We start from the raw sequence: 24,484 nt of genomic DNA, 5'->3' as shown, positions 1-24,484 counted from the left end.
AACGACTTACCAACAAAATATTCCCTAGGATGTAAAGGAAATAAAGCTCTCACACATAAGGAAATAAAGCCAAATGAATACAAAAAGATGCAATCAGTTTAAATAACGAATTGCTAATCTCTTTAAGTTAAACATTCACCTACCCTATAACACAGGCTGTGCAGTTAAGGTAAGTGAAACTTATGTCCACATAATCATACTCAGCTTTATCTTCTTTGTTTTTAAAGATTTTATTTACTTTTGAGACAGGGAGGAAGAGGAAGAGAAACATCAGTGTAATTGTCTCTCTTGTGTCTCCAACCGGGGACCTGGCTCACAACCCAGTCATGTGCCCAGACTGGGAGTAGAACCAGCAACCCTCTGGTTCACAGGCTTGCACTGAATCCAATGAGTCACACCAGTGGGGGCTTTAGCAGCTTTATTTAGACACCCCCAAATTAGAAATAACCAAATTAAATGGATCAAGTCAGTAATGTATTAAAAAATAAGAATATTCTCAGCGAAATGATGAGCCACTAATATATCAGTAAATCTCCAAATATATTTGCAACATAAATGAAAGCAGGAAAAGTTAATGTCATAATGTAAAATTAAGAAATTGCAGTTATCTATTAGAATGGAATGTAACTCAAAGTTTAAAGACCTTTTTAAGTGCTGAGAGAAATTAAAAAGGCTAAGAAATAAATTCCCAGTGACAAATAGTTTTATGACTGTGGTGATGGTTTCATTTTCATGTATTTGTGAAGACTGACCATATATCATACTTGAAATATGTTTACTAACTAAAGCTTTTTAAAATGGTTCAAGATTTAAACAATTGGTATTCCCAACTCCTTCTGGAAATAGTTTTGGCAACTCTGTATTCAATCCACATTCTCATGTGCACTGGGACCCATTTTACCTCAGTGACAGCAAATATGGCCAAATTTAAAAAACTCACTCTATCCAACAGGACTGTTGGCTGGCTCAAAAAAGCAACATCCATCAAGTATAGATATCCTTTAAAAAATTTTTTTTCTGACAGTGTACCAGAGACTCTGATGTGAACATGAGAGTTGGCAGAATTGTTTTTTAAAAAAGTGAGTTGACAGAACCCACAAGTTTTTTAAAACTTTACTGATTTTATAGACTGAGAGAAAAACATGCATGTTGTTCTGCTTACATGTGCATTTATTTTTTGCTTCTCATATGTACTATGATTGAACTGGGAACCTTGTCATATCAAGATGACACACTAACCAACTGAACTACCCAGCCAGCCCCACAAAACCTTTTGCTTATATTCAATGACAATGACTGAGTGAACAAATGATATTCCTACAGATCCTGTGATTTGTGTACACACCAATCCTGCAGTCTTTTTCTCAGAAACATTTCTGGATGCACATACCATCTAGTTAGCTGCAGTTTCCTCCAGCACCCATTAGGCCAGTGTTTCTGTTGCAATCAGTTTCCCCTATCCCCTGTAGGGCTACAACTAGTGACCATCACCCATGTAATTGCAGACACTATGGCGCATGGCCCTTTGCAAGACCTGGGCCAGAGATTCCCTTCAATAGCACTGGTATCCTTATGAACAAGGAAAAAAAACATGCTGTTCCCTGATGTACTTGAGGTTGTCTTAGCTACCCCCTCTTTGGAGTGATCTCTGTGTCTCCTAAAACTCTTGTCATCCAAGCTTCACATGACAACTAGAGCCCACAATCTTGCCTAAGTAGATATTGGCAGCAATGCAAATTTGGGAAAAAACAGCTGAGTTAATTTCTGCACAAACTATCCGAACAAAGGCAGAGAAAATTTGAAACACACAGAAAAGTTGTTCAGCTCTTCATGGCTGTAGGGCCCAAATCTGCGTATAAAGTACCCCACACAGTAAACAGAACACCCAGAATTAAACAAGATTTAGAAAACAGCTTTTATTGTTTTACAAATCAGATGGAGATGAGCTTGGCAGTTCTTGCACTGGAGACCTGGACACTCAGTAATTTATCACTGATACCTAGCAAAAGCATGTCCCTGAAAAAGGTGATGGCTGAACTCAGATGATGTTCTTTGGGCCAATATCACGTGGGGTCAATATGCCAACAGTAACAGTGAAAGGAATAAAGACTTAAACACTAAGACAGCTCTTAATTTTGGCCAACAAATCAAAGAGAACAATGACCTTCTGTGAGCACATTAGGATGATGACTAAGGTAATCTGTGGGAATCTTGTAGGTGGTAGAGGTGAAATAGTGCCAGCAATAGAAATATACAGTGACATGGATCTGGCAAGACACCTGGATAAATTAGAAAGTGCAACACAGAAACACATGCTTATTGCATAATACAAATGTATGGGGGAATCTCCCTGTTGACTATCAGATTCAATTTAGACAAAGCTTAAAAGAGTTTCCTATAGTTTAAAACCAAAAAAGTTTTTTTAAAAAACCAAAAATAGTACATTTATGGCACATCTAAGACCTTCTACCCATGTGAACTCTTCTGTGGAGAGGGAGATTAAAATTTTGGCTAAGTAATTTCCAACATTAACAGTACTCACAAGGCCTTTCTCCTGAGTGAAATATCTGATAATGAAGGCCAGTGCTTGTGGTTTCCCAATTTCATTGAATTCTAAAGGCCTTTCTCCAGTGTGAAATGTGGATGATAACAAGTCAGTGCTACTATAAAAAGATTACTGACATTCATTGGACTCACAAGACCTTTCTCCTGTATGAAATCTCTGATGATAACGAAGGGAATAGATTGTAGTATAAGATTTCCCACATTCACTACACTCATAAGGTCTTTCTCCAGTGTGAAATTTCTGATGATACCCGAGACCACTGCGACTGATAAAAGATTTCCCACATTCACTGCACTCATAAGGCCTTTTTCCAGTGTGAACACTCTGATGACAACGAAGGTTATGCATACTGGTAAAAGATTTCCCACATTCACTGCACTCATAAGGCCTTTCTCCAGTGTGAAATCTCTGATGATACCCAAGGCCACTGCGACTGATAAAAGATTTACCACATTCACTGCACTCATATGGCATTTTCCCAGTGTGAACACTCTGATGGCAGCGAAGGTGATGGATTCTGGTAAAAGATTTCCCACATTCACTACACTTGTAAGGCCTTTCTCCTCTGTGAAATCTCTGGTGATAAAGAAAGCCAGTGCTACTGCAAAAAAATTTCCCACATTCTGTGCACTCATAAGGCCATTCTCCAGTGTGAAATCTCTGATGACAACGGAGACCACTTCGACTGGTAAAAGATTTCCCACATTCACTGCATTCATAAGGCCTTTCTCCAGTGTGAACTCTCTCATGACCACGAAGGTGATGGATTCTGGTAAAAGATTTCCCACATTCACTGCACTCGTAAGGTCTTTCTCCTGTATGCAATCTCTGATGATAATGGAGGCCAGTGCTACTGGTAAAAGATTTCCCACATTCACTGCATTTGTAAGGCCTTTCTCCAGCATGGACTCTCTGATGATAACGAAGGCCAGTATTACTAGTAAAAGATTTTCCACATTCACCACATTCATAAGGCTTTTCTCCAGTGTGACGTCTCTGATGATAACGAAGGTGATCGATTCTGGTAAAAGATTTCCCACATTCACTGCACTCATAAGGCCTTTCTCCTGTGTGAAATCTCTGATGGTAACGGAGACGAGTGCTGCTGGTAAAAGATTTCCCACATTCACTGCATTCATAAGGCCTTTCTCCAGTGTGGACTCTCTGATGAAAACAGAGGCCAGTATTACTGCTAAAAGACTTCTGACACTCACTGCATTTGTAAGGTGCCTCTTTAGTGTGAACTTTCTGATGATAACAAAAACTAGAAATCCTGGTAAAATATTTTCCATGTTCACGACACATAAAATGCTGTTTTCCGGTACAAACATTCTTGTTCTGAAAACACGTGTGGTTGCAGCCAATGGCTTCTTTACATTCACTCTGGGTATAATTACTTTTTCTTCTTTGAATAGTGACTCCAGATGCCAAGATTTTATTTGGCTTCTCCCTGGTTTGAGTAGACTGTTGTTGGACATGTCCTGACATGATAAAGATGTCCTGCCCAATCTCCCTGTAAGTTAAAAGCTTCTGGGAAACACTGAAATTGCAACCCTTCACAAGTAGGTTCCTATCCACGCCTCTTATGAAAGGCTTCTCTCCAACATGGTGCTCTTGCTGCTGGTCACACTTTCCACTGAAATAAAATTGTTGTGCACATGCCCCACACCTCAACGGTTTCTGGCTGTGTTGTGTTTCCTGCTGGTCAGACAAGTAGAAAATATGTCTCAAGATGGGCCGACAACTCTCACAGGGATGGTTCTTCTGGGAAGATAAAGCCACCTTGGAATTCTTTGCCTGAGACACTCCAACTGAAATGTTTTGTTCAATTGGTACTTCCACATCCTCTGCTCCACAGCAGCAACCTGAACAAAAGGACACAATGGTGAAGTATATGTTGACCTTATAGAGAAGGAATATCCTCACCACATATGGCCATCTGTCACAGCTACGCATGATTCCATGAAATGAAACTCAAGACAAGTGAGTTGGACTCTGAAGAAATGGCTGTTATATTTTACTTGGCCCCAAAGTACAGTTATTGGTGGAGACCTCACCAACAGTGAGACAGGAGCATAGGATGGGACATAGAGAAGACATCTCATCCACTTGTTCTTCCACAAATGGCTGTCTGCAGGACCTTTCCTACTGGTTGGTGCTGTGAGGCTGTGTAGAATAATCTGAATGAGTCAAACCCATAAACATCCATTGTACTAGAGCATATGATATTCCAAGTGAATATAAACCAAGGTTGGAGCGAAGTAAAAAGGAACCTGTAAGGGAAATGGTCGAAGTACAAAATCTTTCCGTTTTAGAGAGGGAAAGATTTAACATGGGCTGGGAATTCTAGCAGAACTGATAGCTTCAAACCCAGTAGTTGACAAAGTGTCAACAATAAACAAGAACAAGTGGATGAGATGAGGCCTAGTTACAGCATCAAAATACTGTTCAACAAAATGAACAGTATGATGTTCCCATACTGTTCCCAGTTATGATGTTAACAAAGTCCTAGCATCAAGCCCTCTCCAGCAGCCCAATACCAAGTCAAGACTGCCTCTGAGTCCACCTGCCATGGATGGAGTCATGTTTTTCCTTGGATATCCAAATTATTCTTCCTCTTAAATCCCATTTGAGACACATAGCCAGCACTGTGGTAGAACAACAAAGCACAAAAGAAACCATGGAAAAATATCTATGTGACTGACTTCAGAAAGACAGGAGAATGAGAAATACAAGAATTCTTCCTTTTCCCAGAGCAAGGAGAAAACTATCCTAAAACAAAATCAACCATGCAGGAGGGAAAAAATAATTCAGTAATGAAAAACAGGAAATTAGCCCTGACCAGATTGCTCCATTGGATATAGCATCGTCCCAATACACTAAGGTTGTAGGTTCAATCCCTGGTCACAGCACATACAGAAGCAGCCAATGAATGCATAAATAAATGAAATAACAAATAGATGTTTCCTTCTGTGTCTTAAAAAAAAGACAAGCAGCAAAGCAATAGAGCGAAAAACAGAGAATAACATAGAAAGGATGACTGGGAAGATGGGGTTACCAAACATATTTGAAGATAGCTAGGATACATAACAAGGGTCAGTGTTACCTCTATCAACCACTGTGATTATGCTAAGGTTGACCTTAGTGGACTGCTCTATGAAACACAATGGAAATTTTTGTTTTTAAGAACCACAGAAGCCCCTGCAACATTTGTAAACTCCTCATAGTTTAAACATCAGAGGATACTACAGAGTTTCTCCGCATAAAATTCAAGAGAAATTCTTCATCCACAACCTAGTCCAGGAAAAAAACAAAATCAGTATGTCCCCAGCAGTATTTGATATTAGTTTTCTCACTCCCCCGCCCTTTACCCTCTTTACCCAGCCTGCATCCCATTTTCATAGTCAGTCCCAACACCATTATCCATGTCCATAGCCCCTCCATATGTGTTCTTTGACTAATTCCTTCAGTCATAAAATCAGTCTCCACCTCCCTTCTCTCCTTCTACTGATGCCAAACTATGCCATGATTCTATACCTCTGGTTGTATTCTGACCTCAGCTCATGTAGCATCAAGAAGACTAGGCTGCTGGGACTCGTCTCAACCCTGAATACCCTTCCAGGCAACACCCTTGAATCCACAAGCAGATGGATGAACCTACTGCACTAGCCAAGAATTGATCCCTAAGGCTAAAAGAAATAACTGCTTCTTCATATGTGTAGACATCCATACAGGATTTAAGAAATACTAAAAACAAGGATACCACAAAGAGAGAGAACATAATAGTTTTCCAATAATCGATACCAAAAACGTGGAGATCTATACACAGCCTAATAAGAAATCCAAAATATTTACTTTTAAAAACATCTGTGAGCCTACAGACAATATAAACAGAACCAACGTAAGAAACCAACACTCAGAGAAGAAAAGAATACTCAGAGAAAGAAAAATTAAATAACAACAAAACAGAAACACTAGAGTTGACAAATTACAATGAACAAAATAAAAAATGCAATAAAAAGAATCAAAGGCAGACATGAAGAGTGTCATGTCAGTCAGGTCATTGAAAGCATCTAGGTGGAGAGAAATAAAGGGACATAAATTTAAAACATACAGCGAGGTGAATTAACACCATCAAGATAAATGATATTTCCATTATGGGACTCCCAGGAAACACAAAGGTGGGTGAGGGTGGAGACAGAGAGAAGGAAAGGGAGGAAAGGAAAGAGAAGTAGAACATTTACTTAAGAAAAAAAAAAAGCTGAAGACTGACTTCCAAAGTCTGAAAAAGAAGTGTAAATAACCAAGGGCACACATTCTCACGGCTCCCTGTACATATTCAGTGCAAAGTGGACTTTACCAAGACACAGTAAAATGAAGTGTCAAAAATCAAAAGCAAAGAGAGTTGTGAAAGCACAAAGAAAGTAGAAACTCCTCACACACACAGGAATGCCTGCATAAGGGTATCAGTATATTCCTCTGTACAAAACTTACCAACTTGGAGAACATAAAATAATAATGTGCAAAACACTAAATGGAAACCATCAATATTTTATCCAGAAAACCTGTTCTTCAGAAAGATTTTCCCAGACAAACAAAAGCTAAGGAACTTCACTGTGACTCAACATGACTTTTAAGAACTACCAAAAAAGTCCTTGTAGATGAAATAAAAGAATCCTAAATAAAAACTCATATAGGAGTGTAAATCTCAGTAGTAAATTAACAATAAAATAAATTCACTATACGGTAACTTTGGTGAAATGCACATTATGTAACTATTATAAAGGTTAAAAATAAAATCTGGTAAAAATAACAACACTAACATTGTATATACCTTAATCAATACACAATATGGAAAAGTATGACTTGTGACATCAAAAAAATATAAAGGGGTGTGTAGTGAAGATTCAAAAAGTAGAATTAATGCATGCAACTGAAGGTGTTATCAAAATAAGACAGATTGTGCCCTCACAGCATAGCTCAGTTTGTTGAGCATGTATCACAAAGCAAAAGGATGACAGTTCAATTTTAGTCACGGCACATACCTAAGTTGTGGCTGGTCTTGGGTTTTGGGCAGGTCCCAGGTTGGGGTGCATGCAAGAGGCATTTAATGATGTTTTTCTCACATACTGATGTTTCTCTCTCTTTCTTCCTCCCTCACTTCCCCTATCTCTAAAAATAAATAGAGATTGTAAAGTATATGAGTTCTTTAAGTAAGTCTTTTGGAAATCACAAGCAAAAAGTATGTAACACACACACACACACACACACACACACACATGAGAGAGAGAGAGAGTCAAACCACTATACAAAATCATCAAATCACAAAGCAAGACCACAATAAAAGACAAACAAAGGAAATACAAAAGAACCAGAAACCAATGAAGAAGTGGCAATAGTGGCTTCTTAAACAAATTGTTCAAACAAGAATAGAGCGACTGAAGAGATTAAAAAAAAAAAACCGAAACCCTCAATATATGCTGCCTGCATGAAACGTTAAATCTTTATGGATACAAACAGGATGAAATAAAGAGGTCGGGGACTGGTATAATTGTATCAGACAATATAGACTACCTCAAAAACTGTCCCAAGAGACTAAGGTCATTACAGAGTGATAAATAAGTAGATCAGAAATATAACAATTTTAATTATCAGCACTGAACAAGAGGACACCCTAACATACTATATTAAGCAAATAATATCAGGTGTGAAGGCAGAAAAAGAAACCAAACATTAGTAGATAACTGCAATATTACCCCTCCAACAATAGGTAGATTGCCCACTCAAAAGCAAGAAAGAATTAATGAAGATTGCATACAGTTTAGAGCAAACAGTACAAATAATTATATTTAGAACATTCGCCCAAGAGCAGCAGAAGACGAATTCTTGTCAGGCACAATTTTAGTTTCAAGAATGCTTGAAAATTCACATATATATTGAAACTCAACAATACACTCCTGGACAATCAGTGGATCAAAAAGAAATAGCAAAAAAGAACTCAAAAAATTAAATCATAGGAAATTAAAACAAAACCTATCAAAGATTATGTATAAAATAGAGGAAATACAAATCTAAGAGGAAATATGATAGCGATGTCTACATTAAGAAAATAGACCTCAAATAAACAATCTAACCCTGCACCTCAGAAAATGCCAAGAAAGTAAACCCAAACCTAGCAAAGGATAAATAAATAAATAAATAAATAAATATTAGGACAAACAAAAAATAGACAAAAGAAGAGAATATCATAACTAAGAGCTATTTTTTAAAGATACATAAAATTGGCAACCCTTAGCGACACTAAAACAAAAGAAAGAGGACTCAAATAAATCAATGAAATATAAGACATCATTATACCTGGCACTATGAACCACAATTCACACAAAATCACCACACAAAAGACAAAACTTCAAAGACTGAACTACAACAAATGAAAAAGCTTTGTGATAAAACAACAGCAATTAACATAATGAAATAAAAAGGCACTCTATAGGAATGGAGAAAAATACTTGCAAATCATATGAAGGTATCACTTGGAGCTATTGTGGGCTCAGTTCAGAAAACCACAATAAAGCAAGCATTGCAATATAGAATATTTTCCAGTGAATAATAAAATAATGTTAAACTATAATGCATGCTATTTTTTCTAACTTTTATTTTTTTATTTTTAGAGAGAGAAGGGAGGGAGAAAGAGATGGAAAGAAACATCCACCTTAGAGAGAGAAGCATCCATCAGTTGCCTTAGGTACGTACCCCAAGGGGACCAACCAACAACCCAGGCATGTGCCCTGACGGGTAATTGAACCAGCAACCTTTCACTTTGCAGAACCAAACCCAACCAGGTCAGGGCTCTATTGCAGGCTATTAACAGTGCAATACCTTTGTCTAAAAAAAATGAATCTTTAAGAATAGTTTATTACCAAACACTGGTTATCAGAATCTGAGCCTACAGCAAAAACGACGGCACAGGACTTGCTCAATGCAGGGTTGTCAAAAACACTGAATGTGTAGAAAGAAAGGAAGGAAAGAAAGGAAGGAAGGAAGGAAGGAAAGAAAGTAAGAGAGTAAGAGAGAGATCCACAATACCTACAGAGCACTCTTAAGCAAATGCAAAAATACATGTACTTGTATATGAAAAGGAATTAATACATAAAGTATACAAGGGATTCATTAGTGAAAAATGTATGTACCAATATATGACCAATAGGAAGAGAAAAAATGCTTTTCCTCACTAATCAAGGTGGTATCCATTAGCTCCCTGCAACATGACAAACCACAATCCTTCCCTATGAGTTCACTACAGCAGGTATTGGAATTGCAGTGAGACAAAAGGGCAGTGCAAACGAACCAGCCCAACCAAGGAAAGCAACTACTCATTAAACCGGAAAATCAAGCAGTGCTTGCAGTCCTCATGTGAGAGAGCACTCCCTACAGAACAGGAGGCATGGGAAATGCAAAGCTAAGTCCATGTCACTGGCAAGACTGAGGGTCTTACCCAGGGAGGATACAAGCTCAAAGTTCTCCAGCATCACATCCAGGTACAGGTGTCTCTGATCCTCATCAAGGAGGCACCATTCTTTCCTGGAGAAGTACAGGGCAATGTCCGCAAAGGTCACACCAACCTGTCAGAATTGAGACAAAAGAAACCAGAGTAGGGTAGTCTAAGAACATGCAATCCTACTCCTTTCACATTTTCTGCTCATTCATCCTCTTCCAGGATTCCTCAGTGCTGGCTGCTCTCTCATCAGTCCCATTAATCACTGTTAACGCCTTCAGCAATAGCAGTGCAATTACTGTTACCCCCTTCAGCAACAGCTGGGATGGCGGTGGGGAACAGAGGGTACATGACATCTAAGCTCTGGGGTACGCCTGCAGGGCCCCATCTTTCCCCACAAGCAATTCCACTGAGTTTCCCAGATCATGGCCCCAGGACACAGCCAAACATGGGCTTATGCTTCACCCTTAAATCCCCACACACACCCGGGTCACCAGGACCATCAGCTCCCGTTTCCTTTAGTTGTGCACACCATTGTAGAATGTCTGCCTCCTTCACATCTTCAGACTCCAGGTTCACTCCCTCAGCTCTGCTACTTTCCTGCTCCACCATCTCTCTGGACTCACCCATGAACTAGGTCTATGACATCCAGAGTGCTTGACAGGTTCCAGCAGGACCCAGCACAACCCGAGCTTTCTGATGGATCCCACAGCCCAGCAAAGCCCCGAATGAAGTCCTCCCTGCCTGCCTCTGGTCTTCGCTTCAGTAGTCACACCCAGAACCGCATGGGAATTTCAGATACGAAAAAGCCCTGTCCACTCTGCACTACATTTGCTGTGTCCTCAAAATCCACAACACGCAGTGTCCACTGAGCCTTCTTCACGGTCCCCCACCCGGGCCTGGGCTGCAGGACCCGGCGGGCATCTCGCACCGGGGCCATAGTGTCCACCTGAGGGTGAGGATGAGGTTAGGGATTGGGCGACAAGGTCGGTCACTCACCTCAGCCGGGGGCTTCAGTGTGTCCGCCGCCATCATGCTGTTTGCAGAGTGGGACTCAAGTGTCTGGAGAGGACGCTCCGGACACGGCGGCTCCAGTCCCGTCCGTGGGGCGGGTCACCCCGGCAGTGCTGCCGAGCCCCTTACTCTGCTGGTTATTGTGTAAACCAAGACTACCGCGCCTTCTCCGTCCCCAAAACCAGCGATGTGGAGCCGCTAAACAAGAAGTTGAGTAGATTCTGGGTGAAGACAAAATGCCGGCTGTAAGAACAGCGGAAGTCCCACCCTCTGCACTGTGCCCCAATAAAGATACCTTTTCTGACCCTTCATTGGTTAAGCCCAGCGGTATTCCACACACAGGTCTGGTAATGTGGGTCAGAGAGTGCCAGGGGACAGTGAAGAGTTCTCCCACTTCAATTCAGCAGCAAGACTGCGATTCACTGCCAAAAGAGCTGGGGAATAACACTCACTTATGAATGAGACAACTTGAAAATTGCTAAAGTAAGTTGTCATCTTTTCATCGTGAAGGGCCTTAAATTTCTGCTGATGAAAACATCTGTGAGGCCAATACAAGGAGTCGTAACAAAAGAGGTATGCCTGCCTTAGAGTCTGGAAAATTTTATCACACAAATGTCCTACTTACACCATCATATATGTATGTGACAAATATAGAACACAAAAATATAGGCACACCTTTAAAATAAAAATGCTAATATACATAATATAAACATTAAATGGAAATATGTAATTTGAACATCAATTAAATTTTTGAAAAAATGGGAGAACTGAATCCTAACAAATTTTATTGATGTTTCTATTATTTTGAAAATGCTATAGTAATTATCATGGTAAAAAATTTTGCCCTTTACAAACATATTTAAGACAGCAGGTGACATGCCATTTCAGTCATTCTCAATGTGATAAGATTATGAATATATTTATAAATTAGAGTAAATTGAGTATGTATTTGTAATGACAGTGTACCTATGTATAGCTCAAAAACTTTAAAAAATCACATGAAATATTATAAGTAACAATTGTGGATATACATATGTGCAATGAGTATTAAAAATCAATAATTCTATAACAAGCTTCTATCTAAAAATTAATAGTAAATATGACGCTAAAATATAACCCATAATTTGAAAACATTAAAACAGTAATGAAACACAGGGATTCAAAAAAATCTAAAACCCTCCCAGAAATAGAAATCACTTCTAAATGAAAATAATCTCTAGCACCCTAAAACTAACACAATGATCAGAGAATGGTCTGACACTGTGTGTTTTATTGAGTGAACCTTAGTGTTTCATTGCAATTGGTGGATATGCATGTCATTCATAGATATGAACCGCAAATGGATTCTGTAAGTGAATGTTACTTAACTATTTTTGGTTAAGGTGGGTGTTAAAACTTCCTACTAGATGAAGTGAAAGAAAGACATACTTAATAAACAGGCCAATAAAATACTGTAAAACACAAATAGCAACATAATCAAAATAATCTCAAAGCTAAAAAATCATAATGATGTTAGAATTCAATAAGTGAAATTTGAACTGTGCCTGAAACTGACCTGCCTCTGGTCTATACTTAGCAGACTTTTGCTGTGTTCTACAGCTAACCCCAGCTGGTGTGGCTCAGTGGATTGAGTGCCAGCCTGCGAACTAAAGGGTTGCCAGTTCAATTCCCAGTCAGGGCACATGCCTTGGTTGTTGGCCAGGTCTGCCATAGGGGGCACTCAAGAGGCAACCAACTGTTGATGTTTCCCTTTCTTTTTCCCTCCTTTCCCCTCTCTATAAATAAATAAATAAATAAATACTTAAAAAAAAAAAAAGACAACAGACCTGGATGATCTTGTGTTATTAACTTTGATACTGTAAATATTCACCACAGTTTGTGGGGATAGCATATCCCTGAAAAAGGCAGTTCTGCAAGCTGCCAGCTGAACTCAGATGACGTTCTCTGGGGGCCAACACTAGGTCAGCTTCATGTTGCAACTAGTCAGAGTGAAGGGACTGCAGATCCATCCCCTAAGAGTACTAATTTTCTCCCACAAATCAGATGAAAAAGTTTGCTTTTGTGAGCACATTAGCATGGTGACTGATACAAACTGTGGAAACCTGCTAGGTGCTAAAGGTGAAATAGCTTTGGCCACAAAAATGTGCAGTGACATAGATCTGGCAGGGCTCCTGGGCAGGTTATATAGTGCACCATAGACACAGATGCTTCCTACACTAAATGTATGAAGAATCTCCATACTGTTGGCATTTGGATTCAAGTCAGACAAATGGGACTTCACAGGGCTTCTTACAGTGTTAACACTGAATAAGGAAAATTCAGTGTACATTTCCTACATATCTAAGGCTTTTCCTCAGTGTGAACTCTCATGTGCTGTGAAAAAATAAAGTTGTGGCTAAAAGATATGCAACATACACTGCACTCACAAAGCCTCTGTCCTGCGAACTCTCTGATGATAATAAAGGTTATGGCTACTGGTATAGGATTTCCCGCATTCATTGCACACATAAAACCTTTCTCCCAGCATGAACTCTCTGATGAGAGAGAAGGCCACAAATCCTGGTGAGGGATTTCCCACATTCAGTACACTTACAAGGCTTTTTTTAAAAAACATTTTTTAAAGATTTATTTATTTATCTTTAGAGGGGAAGGGAAGGAGAGGAGAGAAATATCAATGTATGGTTGCCTCTTGTGAGTCCCCTGCTGGGAACCGGCCTGCAACCCAGGCATGTGCCCTGACAGGGAATCGAACCTCGATCCTGTGGTTTGCAGGCCCGTGCTCAATCCACTGAGCTACACCAGCCAGGGCTACAAGGCTTTTTTTTTTTCTTAAATAAAAGCGTGTTACTATTTAGTGAAGAAAAAGATCAAGCATATCTATTTTAAAAAATATTCTAGTTATTTTTAGACAGAGGGGAAGGGAGGGAGAAAGAGGGAGAGAAGCATCAATGTATGATTGCCTCTCATACCCCTGCACCTGGGGACCCAGCCTGAAACCCAGGCATGTGTCCTGACTGGGAATCAAACCAGTGACTCTTTGGTTCACAGGCCAGTGCTCAGTCCACTGAGTCATACCAGCCACGGTTAATACATATCTTTATTGTCGATCCCCACTCCTATCAGAGCCCAACATCACAGGCCTGCAGGCTATTCTGCAGGTAGAGATTTAAGAAACCTTGAAAGGTCTCCACATCAATGAGGACAGCTAATACTACAGGATCTTCCCTCATGGCTGCCATGCAGAGCTGAAGTTTTGGAGTGTGGTCTACACATTCATTTAACTCCAAAGCTTTCAGCCCTTCAAACCAGAGCCAAAAGAGGTAATCCACCACAGAAAGTAAATGGCCACCAAAGGTTTTCTTATTGGTCAGAATCTCCTGCAGCTTACTGAATTCTTTACAAAATTCTTCTTTTAAGCCAGAGCAGTCTTTCTAATTTTTACTTCTAATAAAGCTTCCTAATAAACCACTCAGGCTTATTTTTGACGTAGATGTTGATGACTTCATGTTTGATTCCCTTGGCTGTCAGCATGAGGAGCATCCTCTTGGCCAAGAGGCAGGACTTCATGCTGTAGACATGGATCAGGCCCTTTGGGACAGGCCCTGAAGGCGCAATTTCCTTTCTTAGGCTCTTAGCTGACACCTCAGACATCGTAGCACAGCTTCACAAGGCCTTTCTTCAGTGTGAACAGTCTAATGATAACAATGAGCAAAGCTACTGGTAAAAGATTTCTCCCTTTCATTGCACACATAAGGTCTTTCTCCAGTGTGCACTCTCTGGTGATAACAAAGGTTATTATTGAAAGTGGTAAATAATTTCCCACATTCACTCTACTCATATGGCCTTTCTCTTGTATAAACTCTCTATTGATAATAAAAGCCAGAGATTCTGGTAAAATATTTTACACCTTCATGCACAAAAAATACTGCCTTCGACTACAAACAGCTTGGTCTGGAACAGGTGTGTGGCTTCAGCCGATAACTTCCTTACATTTTTCCTAGTGTAATAATTTTTTCTCCATTGAAAAGTCACCCAAGATGTCAACATTTCATTTGGCCAGTCCCTAGTATCAGTAGTTTGTTGTTGGAGATGTACTGAGCTGGTAAGGATGTCCTGCCCAACCTCCCCACAGGCAAAAAGCTTCTGGGACACATTAAAATTGCAGCCCTTTGCAAGTGAGATTCTATCCACACCTCTCCTGAAAGGCTTCTCTGTCAAGTGCTGCTCCTGGTGCTGGTGACACATTGCACTGAAATCAAACCATTTTGCACAGGCCCCACGCCTCAACAGTTTCTGGCTGTGTTGTGTTTCCTGCTGATTAATCAAGTGGAAAATGTGCCTCAAGACCAGTTCACAACTCTCACAGGGGTGGTGCTTCCAGGAAGTCAAAGTTACCTTGGGATTCTTTGTCTGTGAGATTCCTATAGAAACATTCTGTTCAAAGGGCGCTTCCACATCCTCTGCTCCACAGCAGTAACCTAAATAACAACAGAAAAAAGAAACACCAGTGAAGGACATGTTGACCTTATAAGAAAAGGGTAATCTCATCACAAATGTCCATCTGTCACACCTAGGCATGATACTCTGGGATGATTTTCAGACACGTGAGTTAGACTCTTAGGAAATGAATGTTATATATTAGTTGACCCCCAAAATCAGTCAATGGCAGAGACCCCACTAAGGAAAATGACACCAGCTTAGGATGGGAAACAAAGAAGAGAGGCAGGATTTACTAGTTGTCCCTCTGCAAATGGCTTTCTGCAGGACATTTCCTGCTGCGGATGTGAGGCTGTGTAGAATAATGTGAAGCGAATTCAAACCCATAAAAATCAATTGTACTAAAGCATATGATGTCCAAGGTCAATATAATGGTACGTGTGCACTCCAAGGGTCTACAGGCATGGACCATGGTTGGAGTGCAGTAAAGAGAAACTTGTAAAGGAAACGTTTCAGATTCAAAGTTTAGAGAGATAAAGATTATCCATGGGCTGGAAGTCTGAATACAAATGCTAACTATTACAGCTGAGTAGTTGGCAAACTGTCACCAATAAACAAAAACTTATTGATGTTTTTCTCTCTTTCTCTCTTCCTGTCCCTCTCTTTAGAAATAGATAAAATCTAGCCCTGGCTGGCGTAGCTCAGTGGATTGAGCTCGGGCCTGCGAACCAGACGATCGCGGTTCGATTCCCAGTCAGGGCACATGTCTGGGTTGCAAACTGGTTCCCTGCAGGCTAACTACCAGCAGGGGATGCACAAAAGGCAACCATACATTGATGTTTCTCTCCCTCTCTCCTTCCCCTCTAAAAATAAATAAAATCTTTAAAAAAAAAAGAAATAGATAAAATCTTTAAAAAATATATAAAAATAAAATAAATGTTCTACCCCTTTCTTCCTCCTTTCTCTGTTTCCCTTTTTTTAACCCAGCATTTCCTGTGCTTCCCATGATGCAAATATAGGTTATCTTAATGGTGTTACCTAATATTTTTGCTGTATTTTTTACATTTCTTCTTCTTTTTCTTTAAAATTTTTATTGGTTTTTTCCCATTACCATTTGGTCTCCTTATGCCCCCTCCCCTACCCAATCACCACACTGTTGTCCAGGCCTATGAGTCCTTATTCTTTTTTTGCTCAATCCCTCCACCCCCTAACCTCCCTCTGCTTTTTGTTTTTCTTTCCACCCGGATGCTTTCAAATAACCTGTGTTTGACATCAGAGATTTTTTTCATGTCTGCTTTTGATACTCTTTATTGTATTTTTCATTTCATTCATTGTAATTTTCAACTCCAGCATTTTGGTTTCCTTTTTTATAATTTCTGTCTGTCTGATATTCTCCCTTTGTTTCTGTATTGGTTTCTTCATGATGTTGGCTCCATTTGTGTTCTCTTGTAGCTCAGGAATGTTTTAAAAAAATATTTTGGATCTCTAACCAGGCTGTATGTAGATCTCCATTTGTTTGGTATCAATTAGTAGAAAATTATTATGTTCTCTTGGTGGTGTCCTTGTCTGTAGTATTTGTTTTAATCTTGCGATAATGTTTACCCATTTGATGAAGCAGTTATTCCATTCAACCTCATGGACCAATGCTGGCTTCAGAATTAGGTTTATCAGCATATAGAATTAAGGGTGTTGGCTAGGTTAGGGTGTTGTGTTTTGGTCTTAAGACAGTTTCAGCCACCTAGCCTCCTTGCTGCTCCATAAGTTGAGGCCATAAAAACAAAGAATGCAGGGGTTCTCATTGGTTATGGCAGCTTTTTTGTGCAATGACAATTGTAAATTCTCTGATGATTATGTAGGGCAGTGCTAGTGGTAAAAGATTTCCTACATTCACTGAACTCCTGAAACCTTTCTCCTGAGTGAACTCTCTGATAAGAAGACATAGATTCTGGTAAAATATTCCCCATATTCACAGCACAGAAAACAGGTTTCTACTACAAATATATTGTTCCTGAACAAGTTCGTGCTTGCTGTCAACTTCTTTACATTCTTCCCTGATGTAATAATTTTTTCGTCTTTGAAAAGTCACCCCAGACTTCAAGATCTCATTATAATTAACAAATCATAAATGTACATACATGCTGTAAAACTTAAACATCAATAATAATCTGGCAACAACTTTTATTCTAAAAGGTCGCTGGTTCAATTCCTAGTCAGGGCACATGCCTGGGTTGCAGGCCAGGTCCCTGGTTGGGGGCGTGTGACAGACAAGCCATCAATGTTTCTCTCCCTTTCTCCCCCCCCTTCCCCCTTCCCCTCTCTTAAAAAATAATCTTAAAATTTTTTTTAAAGATGCCTGAGGAAGTGCACCACAGAGAGGAGGATGTGAAGATTTTTGCCTTCCAGGGAAAAATTGCCCACCTCACGTCTCTCATCATTGGTACTTTCTACTCCAACAAGGAAATTTTCCTTCAGGAGTGGATCAATGCTTCTGATGCCTTGGACAAGATACACTATGAGAACCTAAAACTGACATCATCCCCAAGCCCCTGGAACGTACCCTGACTCTGGACACAGGCATTGGCATGACCAAAGCTGATCTCATAAATAATCCGGGAACCACTGCCAAGTCGGTACAAAAGCAGTTATGGAGGCTCTTCATACTAGTGCAGACAGCTCCATGATTAGACAATTTGGTGCTAGATTTTATTCTGCCCACCTAGGGACAAAGACAGGGGTTGTGATCACAAAGCACTAAAGCAACATGCCCAGTAGTCTTAGCTGGGGGTTCCTTCACTATGCAAGCTGAGCATGGTGACCCTACTGGCCAAGGTACCAAAGTGATCCTCCACCTTAAAGAAGACAAGAGTACTTAAAGGAGGGGTGGGTCAAAGTGGTGAAAAAGCACTCACAGTTCCCAGATCATTTCATCCTCCTTTATTTGGAGAAGAAACAAGAGAAAGTAATCAGTGATAATGAAGCAGAAGAAAATAAATGGGAGAAAGAACATAAAGGTGATGAGGAGAAACTCCAGACTGAAAATGTGGTCTCACCTGGCTGGTGTAGCGCAATGGATTGAGTGCGGGCCTGCGAACCAGAGGATCGTGGTTCGATTCCCAGTCAGGGCACATGCCTGGGTTGCAGGCCGGTTCCCTGCAGGCCAACTCCCAGCAGGGGACGCATGAAAGGCAACCATACATTGATGTTTCTCTCCCTCTCCTTCCCCTCTAAAGATAAATAAATAAATAAAATCTTAAAAAAAAAAAAGAAAGAAAATGTGGTCTCAGATTAGGAGGATGCTAGAGCTAAGGACAAGAAAAAAGAAACAAAGATTAAGGAAAAATATATTGATCATGAAGAATTTAACAAGACCAAGCCTATTTAAACTAGAAGCCCTGGAGGAATATGGAGAGTTCTGTAAGAGCCTTACCAATGACTGGGAAGATCAGTTGGCAGGCAAGCACTTCTCTGTGGAAGGTCAGTTGGAATTCATGCCATTGCGGTTCATCCCATCAAGCTCCCTTTGAGCTCTTTGAGAACAAGAAGAATATCAAACGCTGTATGTCTGCCACGTGTCATCATGGACAGATGTGATGAGTTGACACCAGAGCATCTCAATTTCATCCACAGTGTGGTTAACCCTGAAGATATCCCTCTGAAAACTTCCTAAGAAATGCTCCAGCGGAGCAAAATCTCGAAGGTCATTTGTAAAACCACTGTAAGGAGTGCCCTGAGCTCTTCTCTGAGCTGGCAGAGGACAAGAACTGTAAGAAATTCTACAAGGCATTCTCTAAAAACCTAATCCATGAGGAGTTGAGTAATCTGTGATGCCTTTCTAAGTGTCGACACTATCACATCTTCCAGTCTGAAAACGAAGTGACATCTTATCTTGAATATGTCTCTCACATGAAGGAGGCCTAGAAGTCCATCTATTACTTCACTGGTGAGAGCAAAGAACAAGTTCCCAACTCTGCTTTCGTGGAGTGAGTGCAGAAGTGGGGTTTTGAGGTAGAACATATGATGGAACTTCTTGATGAATACTGTGTGCAGCAACTCAAGGAGTTTGATGGAAAGAGCTTTGTCTGTTACCAAGGAGGGCCTGGAGCTACTTGAGGATGAAGAGAAGAAAATGGAAAAGAGCAAGGCCAAGTTTGAGAACCTCTGGAAATCTTGGATAAGAAGGTTGAGAAGGTGATAATCTGCAGTAGGGTTTTGTCTTCACCTGCTGCATTGTGAATAGCACCTGTGGCTGGACAACTAACATGGAGCCTATCACGAAAGCCCAGGCCTTTTGGGATAACTCAACACTGGGCTACAGAATGGCTGAAAAAACACCGAGAATCAACCCCAACCACCCCACGGTGGGGACATGCAGCTGAAGGCAGAGGAAGACAAGATCGTCAAGGGCTTGTGCTGTTGCTGTTTGATTGTGCATTGCTCTCTTCTGGCTTCTCACATGAAAATCCCCAGACTCACTCCTACTGCATCTGCCATACAATCAAACTAGGCCTAGGCATTTGAAGATGAAATGACAGCAGAAACCACCTCATCACCAAAGAACATAAAGGTTCTGCGGTTCCTGATGTAATGCGCCACCCCCCCAACCCCGCCCCAGGGTGATGAGGATGCTTCTCACATCACAGTAGAGTGACAGTTTCCACTAGCCCACCTGGTTCCCTCTGCTGATGTTTAGTGACTCTTTTTTTCTCTTTGCCTAAGGCAGGTTACAGGGGCCTCACGCCTTCCTTTCTTACATTTGACATGGGGTTTGGATGCTGTGTCTTGTTGTGTGTGTGTGTGTGTGTTCTGAAATTAAAGTATGCAAAATTAAAAAATAAAATTTAAGCAAATATCCTGAAATATAAACAATAGTTGAAAAACACTAGAACCAATATTTGAAAAAGACTGGAACTAAGACATGTGACAGGAGAGTTAGAATCTAAAACAACTACTTTTTTTTAAGCCTTTGTTTTTTAGAGAGGGGAAGGGAGGGAGACAGAGCGGGAAACATCAATGTGTGATTGTCTCTCACGCACCCCCTACTGGGGACCTGGCCCACAACCCAGGCATTTGCCCTGACTGGGAATTGAACCAGCGACCCTTTGATTTGCAGGCCAGCACTAAACCACTAAGCCACAACAGCCAGGGCTAAAAACCATTTCTAAATCAAGATAGAAAATATCTCCAGCACCCTGCAACTGGCACAGTGGTCAGAGGAGTGGTCTGACACTCAAGGTAAGCTCCTGGTACAGGAACATTGTACTGGCTTTTTCTTGTCCACGGATCATCTTCACAATGTACCCAAATTGTTTTCTATCCTCCTTTAAATTTGTGCTCCTAAATTCCTGAGGCTCCACATGTTTATCATTTCTAGGTGCTACTGTCTTCACATTTCCACAGTATCTGTCACTTTATAATTTACTATAAAATATTTTTGTGACATGTTGGCTACTCCAATAATAGCTTTTAACAAACCTGCCTGAGAATACATTTCTTTATTTATTGCTCTCTGAAGCAGATTAGTTAATGATTTTCGAAGCCCTGAAACATGATACCATGGCTTCCCTTCAACTATTTTGAGTTTTTCTGCTTGTACCTTACTGTAGCTTTCTCACTTCAGTGTTCTTCTTCAAGTTCTCATGAATAAAAAGGACTCACACCTTCTAGAAACAAGAATTTCATGATGGCCAAGTTTCCAGCATGGCCAAGGGCTCAGGTAAATTCTCTCACCTCTTAGAACTCAATGTCCTTTATTTACCCCCCCCCAATTCCCCCCACCATTGAGACTTACCTGATCTCAGGCTTCACAGGACCTTTTGTCTTCTAGCTATTGAGTAATGCTCATTGTAAAGTTCTGCTCATCAACATTGGTAAGCTTTCTTTAATTTACTAACTCTATAACGCTGTTCCAGAAATAATCTCCACTCCCCATACAGACACTGTCACTGCATTTATGGGTGAAATGATCATTATTTTTTCTGACAAAAACATTAGATTGTCAAATCCAAACTCTTTATCTCAGGTTCAAATGTTGACTTTCCACATGTTCAAGGATGCAAATATTGTGGCCATCTTGGGACCAAACGTAAATCTGGTACATAACTGCTATCACCATGCACATGTTCTTTTTTTCTTAAGATTTTATTTATTTTTTTAAAGAGGGGCATAGTTGAGGGAGAGAAACTTCAATTGGTTGCTTCTCACTTGCACCCAGTAGGGGACCTGGTCCACAACCCAGGCATGTACCTGGACTGGGACTTGAACCAGTGACCTTTCAGTTTGTAGGCCAGTACTCAACCCATGGACCCACACTAGCCAGGGACACGTTATGTTTTTAGGGGGGAAAAAACAAAAACCCCACATCTCAGAATATTCAGTAAAAAGTGTTACAGAAAAAACAATTATTTTCTGGTGTTGGAACGCAAATGCTGAATGAGTCAGAAGGGACGTATTTGGAGGAACTGGAAGGCATTGTGCCAACACATCTACTTGCTTTAGGGCTGCCTAATATCTCCCCTCCATGTTTCTTTGACAGCTGTCTGCAGCATTTTTGTCCTCATCACTAAGTGAACACACTGGGCCTCCCAAAGTTCATTCTAAAAGCTTGTGGAGACCATGAAGACAGTGTAATTCATTAAGTTTTTGAGTGAACCTTAATGCCTTTACAGCAATTGTTGGATGTGCATTTTTTACCTTTTCAGAGTATGAGTTACAAAATGAAACTACAGGAGTATTTTACTAACATGTCTTTGATGAAGGTGGGTTTTTCAAATGTCCTATTAAAGTAAGACACACCTAAAAAGCCTGTCAATAAAATATTGTAGAAGGCAAATAGGGAGATAATCTGGCATTTAAAGAATCTGAAAGCTAAAGGATACAGACAATATTCGAATTCAGTGAGTGGAGTTTGAATGTGCCCTGCAACTAACCTGACACCCAATCTGGTTTGGGGACCTTAGCTGTGACCATGGTTGTTATTCCTTTTAAAATGACTGACCTACATTTAGCATTTCTTCTATCAATTGTGTCCTAGAACGTGTATTTCTGTGTTCTCTGGGTGGGAAAACGAGTTTGACTTGCCGCAAGTGATGGGTTATCTCGAAAATACAAGATAACAAAATAATGTTCTAAAGTCCCAGAGAGTTCAGAGAGCCTGCTACTCCCTCTGTTGAAGTGGGAAATCACTAACACTTAGAAAAACTTTAGAACTCAGCACCAATTCAAGACATTCTACTGCAGCAGGGAGACAGAAACAAGAGAAAAGGGGCTGTCTTCAGAGGGCATCCATGCATGTTACTTGGTGCTTTTCAAAGGGATTATGTTGTTTAGGAAGATACTGGGACAGCACTGATGGCAAATGTCTCATAAAAAATGCTCAATACTCACCATCTCCTGTGAGAAAAGCCCACCACCTGTGACTCTGGTAACAGGACTGTGGGAACATTGGCTTGCACAATTGGCTCCCTTCTCAGGAAATCTGAAGTGAAGATCTAAGTTGTGGCTAGAGTGTGCTGGGCACTGCGGTAAGGATTTATATTCAAAATCATTATGTTCCTCCCCAAAGATCCCTGGTGCAGACACAAGGAGACTGGAGAAGAGGACATGGGTCCAGAACATGGTTAGGGCTGCAGGGAAGGCAGTCTCATCCAGCCAGTATAAACAGACGACAGAATCGCATGGTAAGCAGGTCCCCTAGTTAAAATAGTGGTGGGCACTTGACCAATGAGAAGGATGCTGCAGGTTTCCAACATCACTTCTGAATATGATACCTCAGTGTACCCATCTAGCCGTTCCCACTCCTTCAGAATGAATGTCAGAGCCCTGCACCAACACTTACAAAGTCAAACTGAGGCATCCCATTCACCAGAGTGGATGGGATCCAAGCCTATCATACAAAAGGTGGGTGAAGGGCTGAATCACCAGACCCTCCTTAGTGGCAAGCTCTGTGCTCAGCTCAAAGGTGAAACAAAGTGTGGCTAAGGCTCGAAGAAAGTTTGCCCTGGAGAAACCACTGGAGATGACACAGATGGTGTTCCCATGAAGACTGTGGGGCAGACTATGAGTACTCTTGGATATCAAAGGAATTAGGAAGAAATCATGATGATAATTTCTGCAAGGCAAACAGCAGCAGCAGCTGAGCCTCCCTGGCCATCCATCCAGGACTGAGGGCTTCACACATCATAGAGAGATTGTCCCGAGTGCTTGAGCCAGGCTCCCTGGTTCAAACCGAGCCTCTTGAATCTGACACTTTTCTGTTGTGTGACCTTGGAAAAGCCACTTCACCTTTCTAATCCTTGGTCCCCTCAAATTCCCAGGATGTTGTAAAAATTAAAGAAAAAAACACTCAAAAAGCAAATTCTGGCATACTAACATTGGTAAGTTTCCAGTGTTTCATTATCTTTATGGATCCTCACAGGAGCCATGATTAGCACCTTCATTACTGTCATATCATCAGCATAGTGAGTTTCAGAAAGTTTTAGAGCCATCCAGAGCTTCCCTCAAGGGGAGTCCACACCGAGACCTCAGTGCCCTTAAGATACCTCCATGTAATGGGGTCTTTGTGGACTGCAGCAGAGTGGTGGGTTCTGTGAAACGCCATTTATTTTTCACAAGCATCTGGGGCAGAAGGTCCCAGGGGAGTCTGGCCTGTGGCTAACACCCACACATGAAGGCTGGTGGTACAGCCAATGAAATAGGCACTAAGGCCTGGAGTAGGGCTGCTCTTTACCCTCACTTCCACAGGAACACCGTAAAGCCCAGAGACTAGATCCCTTGCCTGTCATCATGGCAACTGGCGGAGATCTGGGATTTAAACCCAGCTCTCATGGCATATGATACAAGGAGTCTGATCACTGATCTCTTCTCTTTCGCTGCTGGGAGTGCTCTGGGGCTCAACAAATACCCATTCATCCTCATACCACTCAGTGCACTTTCATGTCCTGCTTTAAAACCAACCCCAGATGACAGACCACAAA

General features: G+C 40.8%; 3 protein-coding genes and 1 pseudogene across 3 annotated transcripts in view; 1 reads left to right on the top strand and 3 right to left on the bottom strand.

Moving 5' to 3' along the window:
* Nucleotides 1–24,484, bottom strand: part of LOC118999841 (zinc finger protein 350-like) — a 182,095-nt gene that overhangs the window by 122,181 nt on the left and 35,430 nt on the right. The window lies entirely within an intron of this gene.
* Nucleotides 1,892–11,382, bottom strand: LOC118999827 (zinc finger protein 883-like). Its single transcript, XM_037064565.1, has 3 exons — nucleotides 11,061–11,382; nucleotides 10,062–10,188; nucleotides 1,892–4,431 (listed from the first exon to the last, which is right to left on the bottom strand). The coding sequence occupies exons 1-3, from the start codon at nucleotides 11,094–11,096 to the stop codon at nucleotides 2,675–2,677; spliced, it is 1,920 nt and encodes a 639-aa protein (XP_036920460.1). The 5' UTR covers nucleotides 11,097–11,382; the 3' UTR covers nucleotides 1,892–2,674.
* Nucleotides 14,118–14,987, bottom strand: LOC118999851 (glutathione S-transferase omega-1-like). The gene is given in 2 exon segments (XM_037064606.1): nucleotides 14,118–14,521; nucleotides 14,523–14,987. Coding segments are annotated over 2 exon segments (531 nt in total). The 5' UTR covers nucleotides 14,727–14,987; the 3' UTR covers nucleotides 14,118–14,194.
* Nucleotides 17,862–20,030, top strand: LOC118999826 (heat shock protein HSP 90-beta-like; annotated as a pseudogene).

Source organism: Sturnira hondurensis, unplaced genomic scaffold (genome assembly GCF_014824575.4).
Source record: "Sturnira hondurensis isolate 20B ecotype Veracruz unplaced genomic scaffold, ASM1482457v3 Scaffold0015508, whole genome shotgun sequence".
Lineage (NCBI taxonomy): Eukaryota > Metazoa > Chordata > Mammalia > Chiroptera > Phyllostomidae > Sturnira > Sturnira hondurensis.
This window is presented reverse-complemented; position numbering and strand designations above follow the sequence as displayed.